Raw genomic sequence first — 22,965 nt, 5'->3', positions numbered from 1 at the left:
AAAGTACATCGTGTGAAAGGCCAGGCTAGATGAATCACAAGTAGAAATTAAGATTGCCAGAAGAAATATCAACAGCCTCAGATACACAGATGATACCAATCTAATGGCAAAGAGCCTCTTGAAGCGAGTGAAGGAGGAGAGCACAAAAGTTGGCTTGAAACTCAACAGTAAGAAAACTAAGATCATGGCACCTGGTCCTACCTGGCAAATAGATGGGGAAGAAATGGGGGTAGTGACTACAGCCAAGAAATTAAAAGACGCTTGTTCCTTGGGAAGAAAGCTATGGCAAATCTAGAAAGCATACTAAACGGCAAAGACATCCTCCTGCTGACAAAAGTTCATAAAGCCAAAGCTAGGTTTTCCCAGTTGTAATGTATGGCTGTGAGAGTTTGACCATAAGGAAAACTGAATGCCAAAGAATTGATGCCTTTGAATTGTGGTGCTGGAGAAAGCTCCTGCGAGTCCCTTGGACTGCAAGGAGATCAAACCAGTCAGTCTTGGAGGAGATCAACCCCGACTGCTCTTTAGAAGGCCAGATACTGAAGATGAAACTCAAAAAACTTTGGCCACCTTATGAGAAGGAAGGAGTTACTGGAGAAGACCTTGATGCTGGAAACAATTGACAGGAGAAGGGGATGGCAGAGATTGCGTTGGCTAGATGGGGTCACTAGGGCGGTGGGTGTGGGCTTGGGTGGACTCCGAGGGGTGGTGGAGGACAGGAGAGCCTGGAGGAATGTGTCCATGAGGTCATGAAGGATCTTAGCGAGTAAACAATACACACACACACACACACACACACACACACACACACATATATATATATATATATATATATATACACCCAGCTTTTAAAAATAGTTATCTCTGGCATAGAAGAGATAACCAGACAATAGGTTGACTCCTGATTACAACAGAGTTGGAACAAATCCACTGAAATTAATAGGATTAAAGTTAGTTATTACTCATTCAAGTCCCATTGATGTCACTGGTCCTACTCTAAGTATGATTCCATCTGGGCCAAACCCAATGAATAGGATGCTCATATGAGAAAATGACACCCCAGGTCCACAAAGGAACAATCTGCAAAGGCTTGGCTGTTAGTTTCTCTCTTATGCCTTGGCCACATATGCATTTACTTCTTTCCCAAAACTGGTCAGCTTGCGGAGAAGCAAGCTCTCAAAGTTTTAGGAAGCATCCAATTTTTGTTTCACTTTCCCCTTTATTGTGATTCTGCAGTAATAAAAAGTCTTGCTATACATCTTTTCCCTTGTAAGGGATGTTGACTGATCCTTACCCAATTTAAGAATTTATGTTAATTTAATAAAATTTTAACCAAAATTTTGATAAATTAATTTTCAATTAATTTGTTCAACTTCTCCCCACCATGCTGTTTCTATTGCAGAAAATCCAACTGATTTTGGGGTTCCACCCCACCCTGGTGGTTGGGACTTCTATAACTGCTCCAGCATTAGATGTACAGCTGGAATCATAGAAAGAAACATGGGAAGCTGCTCTACACTGAATCATATCAGGGTCTGCCTAGCCTAGAATTATGCACTGACTGGTGCCTCTCCGGGCTGGAGGCTTTCCCAGTCCTCCCTAGAGAAGCTGGGGATTGAACCTGGGACCTTCTGCGTGCAAAGCAGGTGCTCTGCCCCTGAGCCACATCCCCAGCCAGGTCTACACTGAGGCACCCCTATACTCATGCTTACCTGCATTGATCAGGCCATCTCTGTTATTTACCTCTGCTCACTGCCATAGTTATTTTCCTAGGCAGGGCTCCCTGTGACATTCCAGGAGCTGTATTCTGCCCAGACACGCATAAGATTGTAGCCTGATTGTTTGCTTTGAAACTTCTCTGTTTCAAAGCAAACAAGACTTCCAAGAGAGCTAACATCAGCTGCTTAAGATAGGGGGGAGAGTGAGTCTATGGATCCTGGGGGGCGGGGAGGCATTGGATTTTTTGGGATTCACAGATCCAAAGTTGGAAACGAATTCTGCCTTTGTGGCCAAGGATCTGCATTCAGATCCCCTCCCTGCACTTTGCAGCCCTTGTGGAACAAACTGGGTTGGTCATTTCTCCAAGGTCATAAGATCAGCCTTGGAGAAGGGGTAAAGAGGGTCTTCAGGGGGGTAGGGAGGACTGCCAAGCTGTCCCTGCTCTGCCCAGGGTATCCATGAGACTCTGAGTTTGGAGAGTTACAGGCATTCCCATTGGATTGTGCATTAATAAGTTAAATAAAGAACAGTAGCTTCATCATGACATGTTTAGACCCTCCATAAAATATAAATGGTGCTGGACAGAACTTGCTTTAAAAGTAGCTGCAGGTATTTTCCTCTCCTCTCTCTCCTGAGCAACACTAGTGCTAGTTTGGAGAGGAATTCTGAGAATCACATTGCTATAGGATGTTTATGAGTTAAACGGATATTAAGTACACTTGTTCTGTACCTTGCTTTCTGGACAATCTGGTTTTGTATGGGGTCATTTTTCCTGTGCGGTTTGTACTGGAATGTTGATTTTATTGCAGTCTTTCTTTTCTAGTTAACAGAAGAAACACAAGGCACATCCCTCCTGCATTATCTTGGATGACTAATCACATTGTTGCATTACAGGTGGTTGAAAGCCTGAAAGTGTGTTATCATAGCAAGTTGGTAAGTAATTCAGCCCCACCTTTGTAACCACCATGCCTCCTCCTGAGATTTCATTTCTTTGGAAAAGGCACTGCCTAGATTTAATCACCACTTTTGCAGGCTGAAATAAAAGTCTTCCCTAATTCCATCATTTTCTTCCCAGTGATTTTATTCTTAGCTAAAGGCTCAAGACAAACAAAGGTACCTGGGCCACATGTACAAGTGTCAGTGTCAGCTCTGTGAGCAGTGGGACAAGTTCACTAGCTGTGTAAAACTACTCCTGTAAAACAGGGATTCAGATGTTAGTGAAATGCCAGGTCAGTCGCTGCTTGAATTTGTGAGATGGGCACATAATCTGCTATGAAACCCCTCTTCTGTTGCAGGTATGTTGTCACAGCTAAAGCATCTGCAGCAAGGGAACGTGCTCTTGGGTAAAAATAAAAAACTAGAGGGGACATCCATGGCTTAGGCAGGGTCTAAATGGACGCAGTTCTATGCATGTTTAGACAGACAAAGCCCTACAGTTCCTAGCAGGCCCCAGCCAACCATACCAGGGATGCAAAACCTCAGTCCCAGTCTGGCCTGTGATGCACCAAGTGCCTTTCCTCCAGCCAGCCACCAGTTGCTGGACTTCAGGCTTTTGTGCAGTTCTCCCCCCCCCCCCCCCCCCCCATTTGCAAAGGTTGGAATGCCTTTCCTAAGAGCTGTTCCTCATGAGGATTTGAACCTGCTGTTTCCAGATTCTTTGTAAGTTCAAGAATCGCTCCTTAACTCATGTTCCCCCACCCAAGTGTTTTCTTTCCCTGTTCCCTGTTCTTTCCCATGATGGGAGCATGTGGCTTCTAATGGGTTTTATGAGATGAAGCAACTGGAAACAGTTGAAGGGAGGGAAATACACACAAGGGGCACTGTACGGTTCTCTAGGTAGCCAGGGTCAGATCTGCCCCCTATCCCTCTCCACCACTCCAAGCTGCACACTAGACCTGGATTCCGTTGTGGTGGGTAAACTGGGTCTCCAAAGAGCATGCCACTCATTTATGCATTCATTGATTATGCAAACACTGCTAGACAATCTTTTGATCCTACCAACTCCCGGTGATGAAGATGATGATGATGATTTATTTCATTTCTGTATTGCCTAATAGTTGAAGCTTTCTAGGTATTCACACCTATTCATAAAATTATAAACCACAGATGCAGATAATAAGATACAATTTTCAGTGTAGAAAATTTAAGGTGCCATCCCTGGGCTGCTAGAGACTCTCCAGAAAGCTATACACAGATTTGGAACCTGGGCTCCAACCTCAGAAAGGCACTCAGCGGTTGGAGGGGGCCTCCAGACTTAGCAGACCCACCCTGCAGCCTCACAGCCAGTTTTTCCAAAGGTGGGAGCCACCTAGCAAGGCCTCGGCAGTTATAGCTGGCCTATAAATGGGGAGCTGAGCAAGACACTGCCAGGACAGAAGGAATTGTGGCAGTGCCTCTGCTCTCCCTCCTTGCGACAGGGACAGCTCTTAGAGGGATGCCCGAGTGTTTTGGAGGGTGAGGGAAGTGCACAGGCAGCCTTTGCTTCCGCACTCCCCTTGCCTTCCACTGGACGCATGGAGTTCTCAGTGACTGGAGGCTGCCAGCAACTATATCAGATGGCCCCTTTAAACAGATAAAACAAATTTAGTAAAATACTAGAAGGGCTAAAAGACAGCTGACATAAATGCCCACAATTTGCAAACAAATGCCTGGGAGCAGAGGGCAGTCTTAACCTGATGCAGCATTGGTGTCAGAGGAGCCTCAAAACAGTTTACAGTGCATTTAAAACAAAATCACTGAAATAGAATGCAAGCTTTTAAACAAGGGGTTAAATCACCAAAAAGAAAGAAGGGACTTAGAAATGCCAGTAACATAATGAAAAGCCATCGAAACTTCAGCAGTATAAAATGTTTTTAGTGGCTGCCAATGAAAGGTGGAATAAAGACAACCTGTACTAGAAGGGAATTCCCAGAGTTAGGTATCCTAAAGAAAAGGCTGTCTCATGTTCCCATAAACCAGGTTTCTTTTGACAGCAGGATATAAAGCAGAGTACCATAAAATGATACGTGTGTCTACATGGGCAGAAAACAGGATTCAGGAACAATCAGGCAAGATAATGGACTTTAAAGATCAGATATCCCAGCTCTTAATGTTTTGGCAAATACCAGCTGCGGGGCCTCTGAGCTGGCAACGGGAAATGACTGGTGGTGGGAGAAACAGGTTACCCCCCCCCCGCCTCCATCCCCATGTACACTGACCTGGGTTTTCTTGAAAGGGGCAATTAGCCATTTCAGAAGCAATTTTTGCAAGGGAAACACTGCAGAGGGAAAGGATGATCCCTCCCTCCCTCCCTCCCTCAGCACTGCAGTTGCAATCCGGATTGCATCCCAGTCCCCTGCATGGCTGTCATTTCCAAAGACTTGGGAGATTCAACTGCATATTAGTATATTGCATTCAATTCCACTTTCCTTCTTGCTGTGAGGAACCCAAGGCAGCCTGCAAAGCTATCTCTGCCTGTCATCCCCTCTAGTGTGGCCTTCACTGAATGCACTCAGACCCGTGGGGAGCATAGCAAACCCATCTTCACGCTGTGCCCACACATGGTCATTCACTGCTGAGATGCTCCATCAGCCCTGCACACAGCAGTACTTCATCCTAGAAATCCTTATTTGCAGGACATGACTGCAAGTTATAGACAGAACAATCTACTGCAGGGGAAAAAAACAGAAAACAGGAAATTAAGCAGAAAGTTGTTCAAATTAGAAAAAAAGAGAATCCAATTTCTTTAATTTATTGAGATGCTAGATTCCAGCTCCAACTACTGTCGAAGAAGACAAGGTGCAGTGGAGAGGCTTCTGTGGGGTGGGGACTGGAGGCCAAGGCCTGCCTCCCAGAGAAAGCTGAGGAAGTTCTTCAGACTTGATGCAGAACCTCAGTTGACAGCAGGCTCTGCATTGCTGAATTCCATGTTCAGACAGTAATGCATTGCTTGTTCTTACCCAGTGTTGTTGCCTCTCCAACAATTATGACTGCCATTCTGATAATCCATGGATAATCCATGGGATGTTTTATAATGCTCACATCACACCGATGCTCCCTCTTCCTGAAGCGTGTAGTATCATCTCCCATTAGGACTGCTGGTTTTCTCAGCATCTTAGGCTCTAACTACGCATGATGTCAGTCATGTGCATTTAATTTCAGATATTCTATTTTCTCTTCCTCTTTTAGCAAGTGTAAATCAGCAGTGGGGAAAGTAAGGTGCTACTTCTCACCAGTATTCAAACACTGGTGGGAACTTTAAAAAAAATGAAATATCAGGGTGGAAAGAGTGAAGGAACAACACATACGCTTGTAGTCTGAGCTTCAGGTTGTGCTGAGCTGTGCTTAGGGCACCATCTCTCCAAATTTACATAGGGTTGCATACATACAGTGGCTGATTAGTTGGGCATCTGGCAAACATCACTCCATACTAAATTGCTCTTCTAAAACTCAATTTGAATTGCTGTACCTTCTGCACATTTTCATTTCTTAAAAGATTTCAGGAGTTCAGAACCTGCTGGGCTCATTTCCAAAAACAGAATACGCCCACAGCAGCTGCTTGATACAATATGGCTCAGCACCAGGGGAGCGGAGGAGTGCTTAGGGAGAGTTCAGAATTCTTCCCATTGCTTTATTATTGTATGCCAGCACAGCTCCACCAGGCCGCTGTTGTGTTTTTCAAGACGCGTTCCAAGTATGGGTTCTCTGTAGAAATGTTCTGACCAGAACACCACAGGTGTAAAGATTTGGCCTGTATTGCTGCTGATTCTTCATGTCTGATGTCAGGTAGGCAGGAATTGATTATGTCATATTTTAAAGTAGAGCTAATATATCCATATCTACAACAGGACAACTTCAAAGGTAGAAGAAGAGGCCTTTGAATTTAGAACAGTTAAGCAGGGATGTCATGGATAGGACATTTTGGAGGGCTTTCATTTATGGGGTTGCTATAAATCGAAGACAACTTGTTGGCGCATAACAGCTTCTGGATGTGTGTCCTTTGTATACAAATGCATATTTTTCTTTACGCTGTATGCCAGTCCTTCTCTGTCCTGTATGTTCCACATGTGATCATGTCATTTATCTAGCACATCTAATTGTGGCAAGGCAATGGCATGATAAATGCCTCATCAGCAGAATCTATAATAAATACGACACTGTATATGTATTTATGGCGCAACCCATTGCCTTCTGAAGTGCATCCAGTCAAATTCAGGAAGGCTGCAGAATCCAGTGCTCTCAAAACAGGGAGCCATCTCTATGTTTTCTTGCACCTCACAAAGAGGATGGGCTGGAGTCTGGTGGCGTCCTGCCCTTGCCTGTCCTCAGAAGGCCTCCAGAGCCTGTCCCAAAGAAAGAACTGCTCTGGCTGAGAAAGCAGAGGGAGGCCTTCCCCAGGCAGGGTCCCCCGAAAGGCTTTTCCACAGCTTTTCCACCTTTTCCATCCAGGCGTCATCAGCATTTTCTGCTTATAAACTGCTACCACCACACTCCTTTTTTCTTCCAAAGAGATTTAGTTAAATAAGGAAAAATTGAATAAGTGCATAGTATCCTTTAACTGGCAGAACTTACAGGTCCCTATCTTGCACAGGTAGGCTAATAGTGTGACGGAGATGTCTAGGAAGAGACAGAACAAATATGCTGTAAAAATGGAAAATTCCAGCTTGTGTCAAAATGCTGAGAAGTCCTCAGTGGCAAAGCCAGGCCAGAAAGATAGGTTTCCAGCAGTGAAGGTGGTTATTGCTTTTTCAAGAAATGACAACAGCCTTCAGTTCACCTTAGCGTTAACTTGGAAGTTAAGCTAAACATATTTGCACAGGATAAAGTGTTGATGAATGAGTCGATAGTATGGACTAATCCTTTGAGATGTTTTCTTTATACTGACATCCTTCATCTGGCTGGATTCCCTTTGCCAGAACTGAGTCTCTACTGAGTGGCTGATATTTCCTTTATATAAATAGAACAAGCAGATCAGCATTACCTAGTGTTAAAATTATCTTCGGGTTTGCACGCTAATGCACTTTAGAGAAATTAGAACACCCCTTTATGCTGACTATAAACATACACATTTGGCAATTGAAAACAAGCGTGATCTAATCCCACAAGGAGAAAATGGGAGAAACAATTACACGGACCACAACTGCCAAGTTAATGAAAAAAGCCTTTTTGAAAGCTCTGCAGTCCAATGATTATAGAACTCTAGAGGAGTTTTTGCTTCAAAAGCAAGTAGATGTGGACACCGTGTTTGAAGTGGAAGATGAGAATCTGCTCTTGGCTTCCTACAAGCAAGGTAAAAAAACCAACACCAACATTTTAGCTTGTGAAGTGAATTGGCTATTGGTAGTTTACTAGTATTTCAACTTTGGAGGAAGTATTGTATTATCTAACCTTACAGATCGGAGGCTGATTCACCAATCAATATGTTTGGTACAGAGTCGCTTCTATAAGAGGAGGGAGAGTGAAAAAATAGCAAGGCATCAGAAATGTGAATACAGGCAACATCCTGACATGCTGGAAATCCGACCCCATGTAGCTAATTGTTTTTCCGCCTATTTGTGTTTGAAATATATTTAAAAATTAGAGTGCAGTAGTTAGTTGTCAGCCACCCAAAAAAATAATCTCCTTATGTATGTGCCCTTGCTTTGCTTCCCAGCCCCCATCCTTAAACTCTCAGCACGGAATTGTGCTCTAGGTTGCATTTAAAATCTTAGTTCAGGAGTAAATTTGGGCAGGAATTGAAGGTAGCCCTTTCAGTATGATTACCTGGCATGCTCTCATGTGTGAGTAAATTTTCCCTGTAAAGCAGTCAGCATAGGAAAAAGGGCCATTGTTCTCACTGGCTGGGATCCTATAAGAAATGTGCACTACATTTGTAAATGTATACCGTTTGTTCAGACCTCACACCTCTGCCCGGCCTCAGTTGAAGTCCCAAACACACGTGACCCTCTAAATATAAGCAATCTCTAAATATAGCAAAACCACTTTATTATTTCTTGCATTACTTCAGGAGTGGGCCAACGTAGGGGTTTACTTTGGGTTTTAGTTGTATCCTGAGACCCACTAACTAGGTCCAGAGGCAAAAGGAATATATAGAGAAGAAGTACAAAATTCTGAGCCTATGAATTTGCTCTGCATCCAGAATGGATTGAAATTCACATTCGCCCTTGCACAAATACACACAAATATATGCCCTTGGTTGCCCCAACACTAGACAGAATGAGGTGGCCACCAGAGACTGTAGGTGAAAGGGCAGATAATTTTTGGTTTATTTACTGTGTTGTTGCTGTACTTTTACTGCGAGGGATGGAAAGAGTTGCTTGTGGGATTGCTGCCTCAGATTCCAAAATACTCTGCTTGGTCTTGGCTACTTTACTTGGGTGGGTGTGTGGATGCCATTTGTTCCTCCTCCTCAGGAAGCAAAATACCTTAGGCCAGCCCTGGTCAGCAGTACAATCTGGGGGTGGAGAGGATTCTTGTGTCAATGCTCCTGTTAATCAGTGGCGATCCTGAGCGCCTTACCCATCTGCAGATGAACAAGACCTATGAGTAGAACCAGGTCCTTGTTACCTTGCAAAAACCAAAAATGGACATACCTGTCTGTGAGGGAAGTTTTCCAGTAACAGAACACTTGATGATGATTTTACTTCTGTGACTGTACTCCAGTGATCCTGCAATTATTAGGGCATATGCTGCCATTATTCAACGTTTAAAGAGAAAACCATGCAAGGAAACAAAACTAGAAAACAAGATCAATCTCAAAAATGTAATTTTGAGGATGTAATTCACCTTGGTGAACACAGTTGTTTATCTTCTGAGTAAACATGTATAGAAATGCATTATAAGACAATCAAAACACACCTCAATCTGCCAATATGGTTTGAATCTTCAGACTGTATAAACATTTCAACAGTTTGTGAGTACAAAACACAGAGAATCTATTGCATAAGCAAAACACCATTTCACTAGCAGACAGGAAGGCCCCAGCAATTCCCAGTCCAGATGAAATGGCAACATGGGGTTCCACATGTCCTGAACTGGAGGATTTCTTGGCCCCCAGAGTTCTGGACAAGGTGCAGGAGAAGTCAGAGCAAAGGTGGCCAGGTTTCCTGCCTCGTGGAGGACAGTCTTCTATCTTGGAGAGCTGATAGAGGACAGTCATCTATTTGAAGGAGTCCTCTATTTGATAGACTATCCAGTCCAAGCCCAGTTAAGTTAAAGAATCCTTAGAAGAGGGAATGGGCAGTGGCCTTGACATTGTCCATCAACAATTTGCACCTGGACAGCAAACCGAGCAGGTACATGATGTTTCTATTTAAATTATAGAAATTAATTAAAACGAACAATTAAAATAAACATTTGGCATCATCTTTTGACTTCTGTTCTTAGGGAATCAATCTCCCCTTTTGTAATGCATGGACAGCAACTCCATTTTAGAATAATTTAGCAGGGGCTGGTGCAGCCAAGGTCAGTGGATTGGACTCTATCTCTAAAGGAGCTCTCTGTGGTGCTGAACCTATTGAGGGCTAGAGTTCCACTTCATGGATAGCTTCTTTAAAGTTCACAGTAAAATCCAGAGCAGATAAGTCACCTGGCTGGCACAGGTGCCCCCAACTTCCACTGGCATAATTTAAACATTTGGCCTCTACAATTATTCTCTGCTTTTATACATGTGGATTGAGCATGTTCTGTCCCTACAGAACAGAGATTTCTGCCCCCCTCTCTTGGTACCAATATCTATAGATCATGCTGAATCCCAGAAATAAGAGGGAGTAAATAATCTCATTAATAAATAGCTGATTGATCACTCAAGTTCAGGCACCTGAGCAGGGCCAGGTGCACAAAGCAACAAAGTAAACTGACTGGATTCAGGTGGCCTGGCATGGGTGAGTGGATAAAGGCAGCAATTTGGAGCAGCTGGTGCCAAGGTTGGCCATGGTTGGGCATCTCCCAAAGGCCCACCCTCAGTAGGGACCCATTGACAAGAGACACCTGGATTGGCTCCTCCTTTTCATATATTGCAATCTGCTTGTTCACCTTCCTCTCTGTCTGGTTCAGACAATGGCAAAGGTGGGAAATAGCAGCAGGAGATGCCATGGCCTACTTGTGCACCGGGTCTCTGCAGGAGAGCAGGCAAGTGGCGCTTGTGATGGGAAGGAGGATGAGGAGCTGTGGCAATGAGTGATTTGACAATGCCAGTGCAGAGGAACTCCCTGATGGAGGTGGCCCAGTGAGGATGACTTGCCCAAGTGCCCTCAAAAACTGGAGACAGCACTGGACAGAGATGTCATCTTGATTCTGCTTCATAAGCAGTACATTGACTTGGACTGGCACTGCACATCAGTCAAGCAATCTTTTCTGAGTAGGAATTCGGGTGAGGAAAAGGTCTACATCTGGAAAATATTTTCAATTTCAAAGAAAAACAAGAAATATATAAACTCCATTATACACCCTTCTTAATAAATCCACAAAAATTTTTTCTTCTTAGTTGTAATTTTTAAAATTTTAAGTTTTGTACTTGGAATTATTTTATGATTTTTTTTTTTTTTTTTTTACTGCGGCTGTTTCAGGAATTGTTATAAATCATCCAGAGAATTGTTGAGTTCTATTGAGTGCCATAGAAATGAAACCCTTCTTCTCCTTCTCCTTCACACTTCATGCACACCTCTTCTTTTTAAATCAGGGTATTGGCTGCCTAGTTATAAATTGCAACATTCTTGGGCAACTGGACTACACTTATCTGTCATGTATGGCCACCTGGAGAGCCTACGGGTCCTGTTGAAGCACAAGGCAACGATCAACTGCAGACCAAATGGGAAAGCAGCTATCCACATTGCCTGTGAAATAGCCAATCTGGATTGTGTCAAGATACTTTGCAGTCATGGAGCAAAAACCAACTGCTATTCACTAAGCGGCCTTGCACCACTGCATTTTTGTACCACAAAGCTGTCTGTGCCTTGTGCGCAACAGTTAATTTGGAAAGGTGAGTTCTGCTACAGGCAAAGGGTTGATTTTCACAAGATGCTGCAATCCCTTCGGGGTGACATGTGCTGAGGAGCAGGCAAAGGTTGATTAACTCACACATAATCCTTGATGGTTGGGTTCGTATGAGAGGCTGCAACTTCATGCACTGTGGCTCATCATGGGTTAAATAATCCACACTGAGCCTGGCTTGTCATGTGAAATGGATCATTCTGTATTGTTTGACTTTAAACCACAGAGGATAGAATTGAATGAACACTCCTGGTGAAAGGGAAAGAAACAGCACACCTTTACACATGGAAAAGTAATGTGGCAGAGAGACATTGCCTCTCCATTCTTCCTTATAACTTAGCTTTCAAAACAGAAGAGATACAACAAATCCCCAACCAATCTGCCCTGCATTTCCAGATTGATTGATCAATTGATTTTTGATCTGCCTACTAAGGCACATTCTCTGGATAGATTACAAACATCTGGAAGAATAAAATGCAATACATAAAGTTAAAAGAATAACATGCAACACAAAACAAGGAACATGGGAATATAGTAATATAAAGACCGAAACACTAAGTTTACAACATGCCTAGAAGGGTTTGGGGAGCTTGCTACCCAAAACAGCCCATGAGTTCTGTGTGGCTTGTTATCCATGGCAATAATTATACTAATTCCCCTGCCTGCACAGATGAGGAAATAACCCGCCATATCTAAATATTAGTGCACTGGTCCATCATTCCTTTGCAAGTACAGGGGATTCTGTGCAACCGCAACATACACACAAATGATCAAAACGTTTAAAGTTAAGCTTATTTGGTGGTGATGGAGGGCACAGGGTTGGTGGGAAGACTGAATGGATTTAAAATTATTAATTCATATGCTAGAACAATGCTAGGATTCTTCTGCTGAAAGATGCACATTATTACATGTGTTACGAAGGAAAGTTAATGATGCCATTCTTATTCCCCATGAAGCTAATGAAGTTGACAGCAGGATTATGATTGCGACCATAAGGAATCATAGAAAAGTCCAAAGTACTCTTGCAAAATGCAGTGCAAGCTGAAATGGCACATTCTCAGTGACCTACTTTCTTTATGGAGAATTACTTTGTAGACTAAGAACTCATCCTGAAGCAATTTCTGAGCTACCTTGAAAGGACAGATTTAGAAACAGGGACCTTTAGGTACAGAGGAAACTGAAGAGAATGTTTAAAGAAACCTCTTTTGGCTCATTGATTAAAAACAAATGAATCAATCATTGAATTGATTATCTATTTAAATTTGCAAATGCATAAACCTAATCATTCTGAAATAAGAAGTATACTTCCTTTGTGTAAGAAAAGAATACTTTTACTGTGTTTTATCTGCTACTGTAAACACTCAGAGAACTTCCACTATTGGGCAGTATAGAAATATCATCATCATCATCATCAACAACAACAACAACAACAAATCAGCCTTCCCCAACTTGGTATCCTCCTAATGTTTTGAAGTACAACTCCCAGACTTCCTGGTGATTGGTTATGTTGGCCGGGGCTGATGGGAACTCAAAACAGCTTAGGGCACCAAGTTGGGGAAGACTGGTGTAAATTATACATTCTTGTGTCATAGCTGTCATTATCTTAGGACCAGAATACTTGCTACGTTTAATATGTAGTTCAGTTTTAGGAGAATAACAATCACAATTGGCATTGCAGCAAATGCAGAGCTGGTTGCCAGTTGGAGAGTACTGCGTTTTGCCTGACTTGCTTTATAGTGTATGATCAAGGCCAAGAAGATAAGGTTCGGCACATGGGGATAGCCTACACTCCAGCAGAGGCCCACTGGCAAGATCCTGCTGGAGTTGCTCCCCTTTTTTAGCTCTGTAACGTGGCTTCTTACACTGGTCCAGACTGCAGAGGTGGTGACAAGCTGGAGCAGAAGATGCCCTGGCCGGTTTTTTCACTGGCTCTCTCTGGTCCAGCAAGCAAGCCGTAGCAGTGATGAGAAAGAGGGTGACCGTCAAAGCCAGGGCAGTCAGACACATTCCATGGACACCTCAGGATCAACACACACTCAGGAATCCTAATCCACACTCATGATAATGGCTCTGAAATTTTCTTCTTCATTGAATTTCTTTCTTAAAATTATTTTTTCTTTCTTTATGATTGAAAATGATAAAAAAAATTTTTGGCACCTGGGTGGGAACCAATGCTGAGGAGACCCACTTCTGAGATGTCATCTGGCAACATTCCGCTGACCAACGAGGCCTGCTCTGAAGATCTGAAAGGCCAGTTGGGCATCAAATGGGGCAGAAAATCCTGGTCCCTTGAATGAATAGATGGCGCAGTTCTTTTAATGCAGGAGCGACATGTGCGGAATGGGGTACTCCACTTCTGCATTCTGCACTTCGTACAGGTCTGAACCAGGCTCAGGGCAGCCCTGCATTGCAGTGGTCCAGCTGTGAGTTTAGCAGTGCATGAGCCACAGTGGCTGGGCCATCACCATCCCTTTGTAGCACCAGATGCATAAACAGGGAACTGTTGAAAATGAACCAAGAAAGAAAGAAGTTTCCAGAGCTTGCTGTTGCTGCTGCCTTCTGGGCTGACTGAAGCGCACAAACAACCTTCAAGGGCACCTGCACAGAGAGAGTGTTTTACCATCTTCTAAGTTATCATATGTAGTTCTCTGTTTTCCAGGAAGGAGTAGACCCCCTGGAGTCTTCCAGCAGTTTTTCTTCCAGCCCTGGTCCTCCACAGTACTGTAGAGGGTCACAATATTTGTATAAAGTTCTTAATTTTGAAACTTATTTATTTGGGTGCATAACGAAGACAATAACAAACAGGTCAGACTCATAAATTCACTATTCGGGTAGGGATTAGTGTGCAACTGTCGGATTTGTCTCTTATTTTGGGATACATATACTGAATGTCCACTAGATGGGGTTGTTGCTTCAACTGAAATATAAATGAAAAATTAAACCAGTAGATTTTCCAGGAAATAATGTGTGGACCATGATTCATGCTATATGGAATTTTACCTGTTTGTGTGGAGCATAATGTGGAGAATGTGATTTTGGGGGTGCCTTTGAAAATGGTTCAGAAACTTCAGCTGGTCCAGAATTAGGCAGCAAAACATAACTGAGCTGGGACTGGATGATATGAACCCGTTATGCCAGTGCTTTGCCATTTGCACTGGTTTCCAGATTGCTTCTGGGCCTAGTCCTGGTGTTAAACTTTAAAGATAAAACGGTTAGGTCCAGCTTATCTAAATGACCACCTCTCCCCATGTTTATGTTAACATCCTCTTCCCTGAAGCGTGATGAGGTGCAATGGATGGCTACTTGAGAGAGGGCCTTTTTGGTGGAGGCATTTGATTGCCAAATGCCAATTGCAGAGAAGTCCTGCTGAAAATTTTTATTATTTTCCCTGGGTGTTTTAATCTTCCAGTTGAGTAATCCTTGTAGTTCTGCCATATTAATGTGTAACTGCTGGTGTATTTGATTTCTTTTGTCACTGCTTTATTCTGTTTTGATTATTTATTTATTATAGTTACATCCTGCCCTTTTAATCTTTTCCAAGGAACCCGAGGCAGCTTATGCAATCCTTCTTGCTATTTTATCCAGACAACATCCCTGGGAGGTAGGCGAGGCTGAGAGTTAGTGACTGAACCAGTGTCACACAGTAAGCTTCCTGGCTGAGAGGGGACTATAACCCAGGTCTCCTGAATCCCAGCCAAACCCTTTATCCACTATGCCAGTGATGGGGAACCTTTTAGAGACCAAGTGCCCCAACTGCAACCAAAACCCACTTATTTATCGTAAAGTGCCAACACTGCAATAAAAACTGAATACTGAGGTTTTAGTTTAGAAAAAACAACTCACACCCAGTCCAAGCAAATATAAATATATCTTTGGCAGCGTACTGACCGGCCATGCGAAAGCTCAGATGAGTCGTGGCTAATGAGTCACAGCTCGTGACATCATCCCCTGGTGCCGCTACTCCTTTCTGAGCATGCTCATGGCCCCTATGTGCACTGTTATCCTATGCTTGGCTGCTGGGGCAACTTGGCTTGCGTGCCAACAGAGAGGGCTCTGCATGCCCACTGTGGCATGCATGCCATAGGTTCGCCACCACTGCCCAACCCTACCCTGGTGCACAACCCAAAAAGTAGGGCTAAAGTTCCATGGAAAAGAGGGAGATTTTGAAAAAGCCTTCCTTGAGTAGCTCTTTCTGCACAGTTCAACATTTCCACCCATTCTAAACACTGTGTGCCCACTGTGGCATGCATGGCATAGGTTCTCCATCACTGCACTATACCATAGAGGTTCTCAAAGTGCTTTCACTCCATTTGCACTAATAATTTTGTTGTTAGAGGTGTTCCTCATTCGTGCCAAACCCATAGGAACAGACCGAGTCATCTCATGAGTCCACCATGTCCAGGATTATTGTCCCTCACAGGCAATGGTTCTCCAAGGTTTTAAGCAGGAGTTTTGCCAGCCCTTCCTGGAGGTGATGGGATTTGACCCCAGGGCCTTCTGCATGCACAGCGGGTATTTCTCCCCCTGATCCACTCCATCCCATCTTCCCAGTATCCTGGATTTCCTTAGGCAGTAAGGTGTTGACAGCTGGTGTGTTCTAATTAGTGTTGCATCTAATCATGACTTCTGCCAGCAGAATAGACCCTGCAGGCAGCCTGAATGTCTGGGTCCCACTGAAGCCCCTGCATGTCCCCCAAATCTAGAGGATGTTGCCCCTGTGGAATAGGTTTGGGATGCATAGGAAGGAGGAAAAGCCCATAACATTAGATTTAACCCTAAAAACATAGTATTATGTCTAATTAAGAATATTGCTGAATGAGTAGTTTGGGTCTTAGAGCTGCTTCATATGTAAAGAAGGAAACAGATTTATCTATTTTAATTGACAAAAAGCTTTTCCCAGTTGATTAGGTCTCAGCGGATATTTTAAAGAATGTTTTTGCAAGTACTTGGATGTGTTCCTTCATGTCATAAAGCAGGAAAAGCCCAGTCTATGATTATGCCAGTTGCAATTCATATACCATTCTCTACCAACAAATAAAATGGGACTGTTCACACAACACAGTGGACCAGCCTGGGTTACTTAAAACACGATGAAGCTGCAGAAAGTTTGACTTCTATTTTGAATATGCAGTCTCACTTGGGCTTGTTCTGTTATGTGGAACCAGCTGGTGTGGGTTAAATCCATGGTCAGATTAACCCATGTTTTCCGTGTTCCTATGAAATGGCAATCCCCAACCTGGCTTGCATGTGCAGTTGGGTAGCCATGAATGCTGCAGCTAGTTGTGGGTTAAACAAAAGAGCAGCATGCCATCCAAACCAGGTTGGGGTATTCCTTGCTTCACAACAATACTTTTTATTCACATACAAATATTAGCATCCACTGACTAAAGATCATACAATAATTTGATTAAGAATCAGATAGCAGGCCTAGGAGGAAAAATACACCCACTCAGTCAACAGCTATTTAAGAAACATTCAGCTTAAACATTCCAGAAAGAAAGTCGCTGGTTTAGTCTATTAAAGCTAAAACAGAAGAATGTCACCTTATAGTGCAACAATTTTATTATGGACTAGAGTCCATTTCATCAGGTGCTCTTATAGTATTATGCCTTTAGTGGAATTTAGGAAGCCTTTGAAGAGGGAGGGAGGGAGGGAGGGAGGCTTCCCAGCTTTCTCTTTGCGTTTTCTTTCCAAACAGGCGCAGATGTGAATATAAGGACAAACAATCAGGATGAAGAGACCCCCTTGCACACAGTAGCACGCTGTGGCATCCCTGAAATGGTGGCCTTTTACGTGCAACAGGGAGCTGTGGTGGACAGTTCCAATGCCCACCGGGAAACCCCTCTGGCTTGTGCAGCTTACTGGGCCCTGAATGGTAGGGAGCAGACCTACAGCACAGACCACCATCTGATCTGCAGGATGCTGCTCGACTACCATGCAGACGTCAATTCCCGGGATGAGGATTTCCGGACACCGCTCCACAAGGCTGCCTGGAACTGTGACCACGTGCTGCTGGACATGCTGCTGGAGGCAGGAGCCGAAGCCAACCTCATGGATGACAATGGCTGCGCTCCTTTGCAGTACGTGCTGAAAGTGACCGGGGTGCGGCCCAGTGGCCAACCAGATCTTTGCTATCGGCTGCTTCTGAATCATGGTGCTGCCAGGATATATCCTCCACAATTCCATAAGGTGAGTTTAAAAAAGCTTGCAGGCCTACATGTTTTTGTTGCGAGCCGCCCTGAGGCTTTGTTGCGATGGGGGCGGCATAGAAATGTTTTAAATAAATAAATAAATAGCTAAATAAATATATTTGCACGTGGTTCCATCCAAGATGGGAGGTTGGATCTAGTTTTCAGCTTCTTCCACTGCATGGGTGGAGATTGATCTCCTTTCCATCCCAGAGCCATTTTCCCCTGCCCAGTCCCCTGAAAATGCAACACTGAGAAGCAGAAGGCTCTGTTGAATGGGATGAGCTGAAAGGGCATCCCTCACAATTGGGTGGTTGGACCATATTCAAGCAGAGCTCTTCCTCTCAAGGAAGCTCCCTTCCCCTCACAGAACACAGATTCCAGATTCCACCCAAAGATGAAATTTGCACTCTTCCCATATTCAGAACTGATGGTATTCTATTCCTCTTTTGTTCTCTTTTTTGGTAATGCATTTCCTCTTTGGGGGCAGTTCCCAAATGGCCATCCTATGGTGGCTCAATTTCCTCATATTTGTTGCTGCTTGCATGCATGGAGTGGCTAGAAAAAGTGGGATAGCAAGGAAGAAGAGGACGCACAGGATGGCCACAAGGGTCCAGCGATTATCTGGGGGAGAAGCTTTGCCCTGGTGGCTTCCCAGTGTCACAGACCCCGAACAGAAGACCTGCCTGTAAATGCAGAGCTTTTCTTCAGAACCACGAGCCAAAAATGGCTTTTAAAAGGTCTTTTTTAAATAGAACATTCTTGAGGTGTTAAATTTCACACCACTTAAAAATTGAAATCTTTGGGTGCCTGGAATATGCACATTAATATAACACCTACTACATAAATTCTAGAGGGATTCCTGTGCAAATCTCTTCCAGCAAGCCCAGAAAGGAATAATGTAATGATTGACAGAAGAAAAGTTGAGGGGGCATTTTGGTTAGCATGGGTGGTTCTGCCCCCAATTAGCATCTAAAAGGCTACACCCCATGTTGGAGAAGGGCAGGGGATCCGATGTGCAGGTCCTCAGTGAACAAGAAGGGGGAAACTTCAAAGAGCAAATCCTTTCTGGAAACCAGTGAAATCCCAATGGGTGGTATGTTTCCATTCGCAGGTTTTGCAGGCCTGTTGCTCTTACCCCAGGGCAGTTGAGGTGATTGTGAATTCCTACGAACACATCAACTCCACAGCAAAATGGAGGACAGCTATACCTGATGAGGTCCTTGAGGTAAACATTTAACAACTTTGTGTGTAATGGTTGCATCTTGTAGCATCTGCTATCAGGACCTAAGTCAGTGTCCTTGTTAAAATGAATGTTGAGCAGGGGATGAATCTTGGCAGCGTGGCACAAACTGTGGGGTGGGCATAATCTCGGGGCGCATACAAATGTGCAGAGCCTGACTGCAGACAGTGAAGTGGGCGCACAGACAAAGTACCCCTAGAACTGATGGCTTTTGTAACAACCACAATGCCACCTCCTTCCACTGTTCCCTGTTAGGCTGCTCCCCATTAGCTGGAACAGTGCTTTAAGGGCACGTTTAGACAGAAAAAAAATCCTTTTGGAGGTTTTTCCTTTTTTTTTAACATGCCAAACAACATTTTAACTGGATGGATATCTGCAGTACCTGGAGAAATAAAATAAACATTCAGGACAAAAGTCTACGCAAAATACGGGGCTGTGATCTATGCTGGTTTCAGGCCAGATGTGTATATTACTAGAGACGTGAAGGGGTATGTGTGGTGGGGGGCAGAGCTTAGTGTGCCACAGAATAGAAGTTCTGCCCAAAGAAAACAATCAAACTGCTTTTAAATGCAACAGAATTCAGTTGAAAACAGTAATGATAATGGTTTTATTCCAACAATAGAAATCAATGTGGTTCAAAGTGCCTAATTTTGGCTAGTTTGTATCTTCTATTACATAAGAATCATGTAAAGCCAAACTTTACAATAGTGGTTGAGAGAATCTCTCTGCATTGTCAAAATGGCGCGGAGGTTAGCTTGGTTTGGAGTTCAGTCTAAACCATGGTCTAATGAACCGTGAGGGTTCAAGGGGCCCATTTATGCCCTGCAGATCCCCACCCCAGGTTGCACAGCTAACAAGCACTGCTGAATTTCTGCTACAAAAAAACAAGTGGCAATTTGCCGCTGAATTTCAGCAGCATATGGCCATGGTGAGGCCAAGGTGCATTTTTAAATGATGTGTGCCCCTTGTTTCAATGCAAAGCTTGGCCACTCTGAGCCATTGTCTCAAGTTGCCACTGGTTGCTTGGTCTGTTGCTAGTGCTGCAGCAACCTGGGGTACGGCAAGAGGGGAGCACGTGCTGGTGACACACTGCCCGGTGCATTTGAAGGCACAGGAGGGCCCCCGCAGCCCTGGCGTTGCTTGCAAACTGTTGCAAACCAGTCAGAGAGCCTTGGCCATTGGGTGGCATGGACATAAAAACATATCAAATACCAAGTCAGACTTCTGGCAAACTTGATCTGTGCCCCGTCATGCAAGCCTTTTAATTGGGGGCGGGGGGGGGGGGGAGAGAGACCAGGATGCCAGAAGTGGGGGAACAGGGTGGCAGCAAGGGAGAAAAGGGGGTGGCAGGCAAAGGGGATAGAAGAAAGGGTGAAGCATCCATTTCCTTTTAAAAACTACCTAGAGTCCCCTTTACTTTTCAGCCTGGGGCACTCTGCTTAGTTTTAAATTAGGGTTAGTGATCAAACCAAAATAATAAAATAGAGGTTGATTTAGACTTGTCTGCACAGAATGTATGAAAATGGAACTTGTTATTACCTGTCATATTCTAGGAAATATTAGATTACTGTGATATCCAGAACAATCTTCATTTTCCCCCTTCTAAACTAGGACAGACAACATATTGTCCTATACATGTTTCGGGGTACAACTCCAATTATCCCTCAGAACTAGAAATGCTGGCTGAGACTTAGGGGAGCTATAGACCACGCTGTCTAGAGAGCCATAAATTGCCTACCCCTGTTCTAAACTGAAGTAAAGCAGAGGGTTGAAATAATAGCAGCCTCTGTTGGGTCTGCTAGTCAAAGAAAGGACGGCAGAACTGCAGCAAAATATTGCACTGGGCTTAGAGAAGAGGCTGATGTGCTTTCTATAGACCTAACCTGCAAATAGGAGAAATGCATTGACAATAAACAAACTTTGTTTTATCTTTGCAGACGTACCTGGATTTCTATGAATCTCTTTTTGAGGCCTGTGCAAATACACCAAGATCACTCAAACATTTGGCCAGATGTGCTATTCGAAGAATATTGTTCCATACATGCCACAAAGTGATTCCTTCACTTTTAATTCCAGATACACTGAAGAAGTATTTGCTCTTAGAACCAGAAGGAATAATATACTAAGACAGTTTAAATTTGCTCCGATACATTTTCTGTTAACCTAATATTTTAAGGGAGAGGCACAATTCACATGGAAGGAGTTCAAACCAACGTTTCAGCAATAACTTTAGTCAGATTCAGAGCTCATGGCCCAAATCCTATACAATCTGACTTTATATAACTATAGATCACACAAAGTGCTTGATTTAACTTACCACTGAAAAACATGCATTTTATTCCCAACTCATATTTAAAGGCATACATGGAACAGTGGAAAGAGAGGAACTTTCCCGTCTGCTTTCACATTGAGGTACATATCCATGCCTTGTTTTCAATGACCACTACAAGACAAATATAATGAAGAAAAAGGCCATGATTTTATTTTAATAGCCTTTGGAATCCTATATACTAATAACATACTCAGCATATGGACCCTTATGTAACCAAAACAGCACCATCCTTGAACAAGAGGGATCAGCGGACTTGGAGGGCCCCCATATGTACAGAAATACAAAACAACCCAAGAAACCAAGAAAAGCCCTATCCACTTGGGAAACCCCAAAACCCACCTAGTCGGAACTGAGCACACTCAGCGGCCACAGCACGTTTGCTGACTGTAGCTGGAGTGGTGCAGGGGAGTGAGAACAAATGGAAAGTCAGATGAAGTGGGATGGAGCATCCTGGAAGAGAGCATGGCTGGCTGGCCAGAACCCTGAACAGGAGCATTATGCCCTGCGACATTTTGTTGCAAGCCTCACTAATGAAGAAATAAACCCAGCGCAAATATTTAATGGCTAGTCTGAGCTATTCATCCTGTGGAGGCGTCTACCATCTATGAACTCTCGCAGGCTTTTTACATGAGGCATTTACTCTGTGCTCATGATGCCCCTTCATGATAGTTTCCGAGTACTTTATGCAACAGCATCATCTTTCAAGGCCTCTTCTGTTCTTTGCAATCATTTCCATGCCTTTTTGTTTCTTTAGCAAGAGGAAATTGCGGTATTATCTGTGAATGTACATGCTCATGTATTTGTACAGTTCTTCTATATCACAGTGCCACTTAGAGGATATTTTCTTACTAAGTTGCATTTATACACTGCCTTTTTTTCTTCTTGTGAGGAGCTCAAGGTGGCTGTCATGTGGCTGGTGCTCCTTCCCAACGAAAGCAATCACTCCAGCAGATACTTCAAACATCTTTATTCTAAACAACTATGCATGTAAAATTGAAACAGGATAGAAAGTTTACCCCCTTGCACTGATGAACTTTAGCCCATACATTGCTTATGAACCCTCTGTGGTTGCACCCTTGGAGGTGGGGTGCTGTGAACTCTCTCTTGTTGCCTTCAATCAGGATTCCGGCTGTCCCAGTCTGCATGTGTGTCTGCGAAAACAAGCATCCTCAAACCCATTTGCTCCTTATCAGTTCGGTTCTCACACTCTATATCAGAAGACTGAGAGTTTACCCCCAAATCGCCCTGTTCCTGCGCCTCTGTTTTGTCTTCTTCCTGTGCCCTGTTCCAGCACCTCACTATCTGGCTCTATCTTACTCTCACCGTCTGTGACAGTGGGGATGAAAGTTTGTTCTGCTGAAACCAAAATTAAATCTTCACTGACGCTCTGGTTCTCATGAGAAGTTTCTTCCTCTTGTGTGCGCATGAGGGACCCTTCTGAGCATGCGCACATGACAGTGGCTGATATAGCTCTATTTTATGCTCACAACAACTGCCGTGTGAGGTAGGTAAGG

General features: G+C 43.7%; 1 protein-coding gene across 1 annotated transcript; it reads left to right on the top strand.

Moving 5' to 3' along the window:
* Positions 1 to 7,809: 7,809 nt before the first annotated feature.
* ASB4 (ankyrin repeat and SOCS box containing 4) lies at positions 7,810 to 21,245 on the top strand. Its single transcript, XM_044429539.1, has 5 exons — positions 7,810 to 7,987; positions 11,378 to 11,677; positions 17,387 to 17,877; positions 18,991 to 19,104; positions 21,057 to 21,245. The coding sequence occupies exons 1-5, from the start codon at positions 7,810 to 7,812 to the stop codon at positions 21,243 to 21,245; spliced, it is 1,272 nt and encodes a 423-aa protein (XP_044285474.1).
* The last annotated feature ends 1,720 nt before the right edge of the window (positions 21,246 to 22,965 follow it).

Source organism: Varanus komodoensis, unplaced genomic scaffold (genome assembly GCF_004798865.1).
Source record: "Varanus komodoensis strain SLA01 unplaced genomic scaffold, ASM479886v1 scaffold2, whole genome shotgun sequence".
NCBI lineage: Eukaryota > Metazoa > Chordata > Lepidosauria > Squamata > Varanidae > Varanus > Varanus komodoensis.
This window is presented reverse-complemented; position numbering and strand designations above follow the sequence as displayed.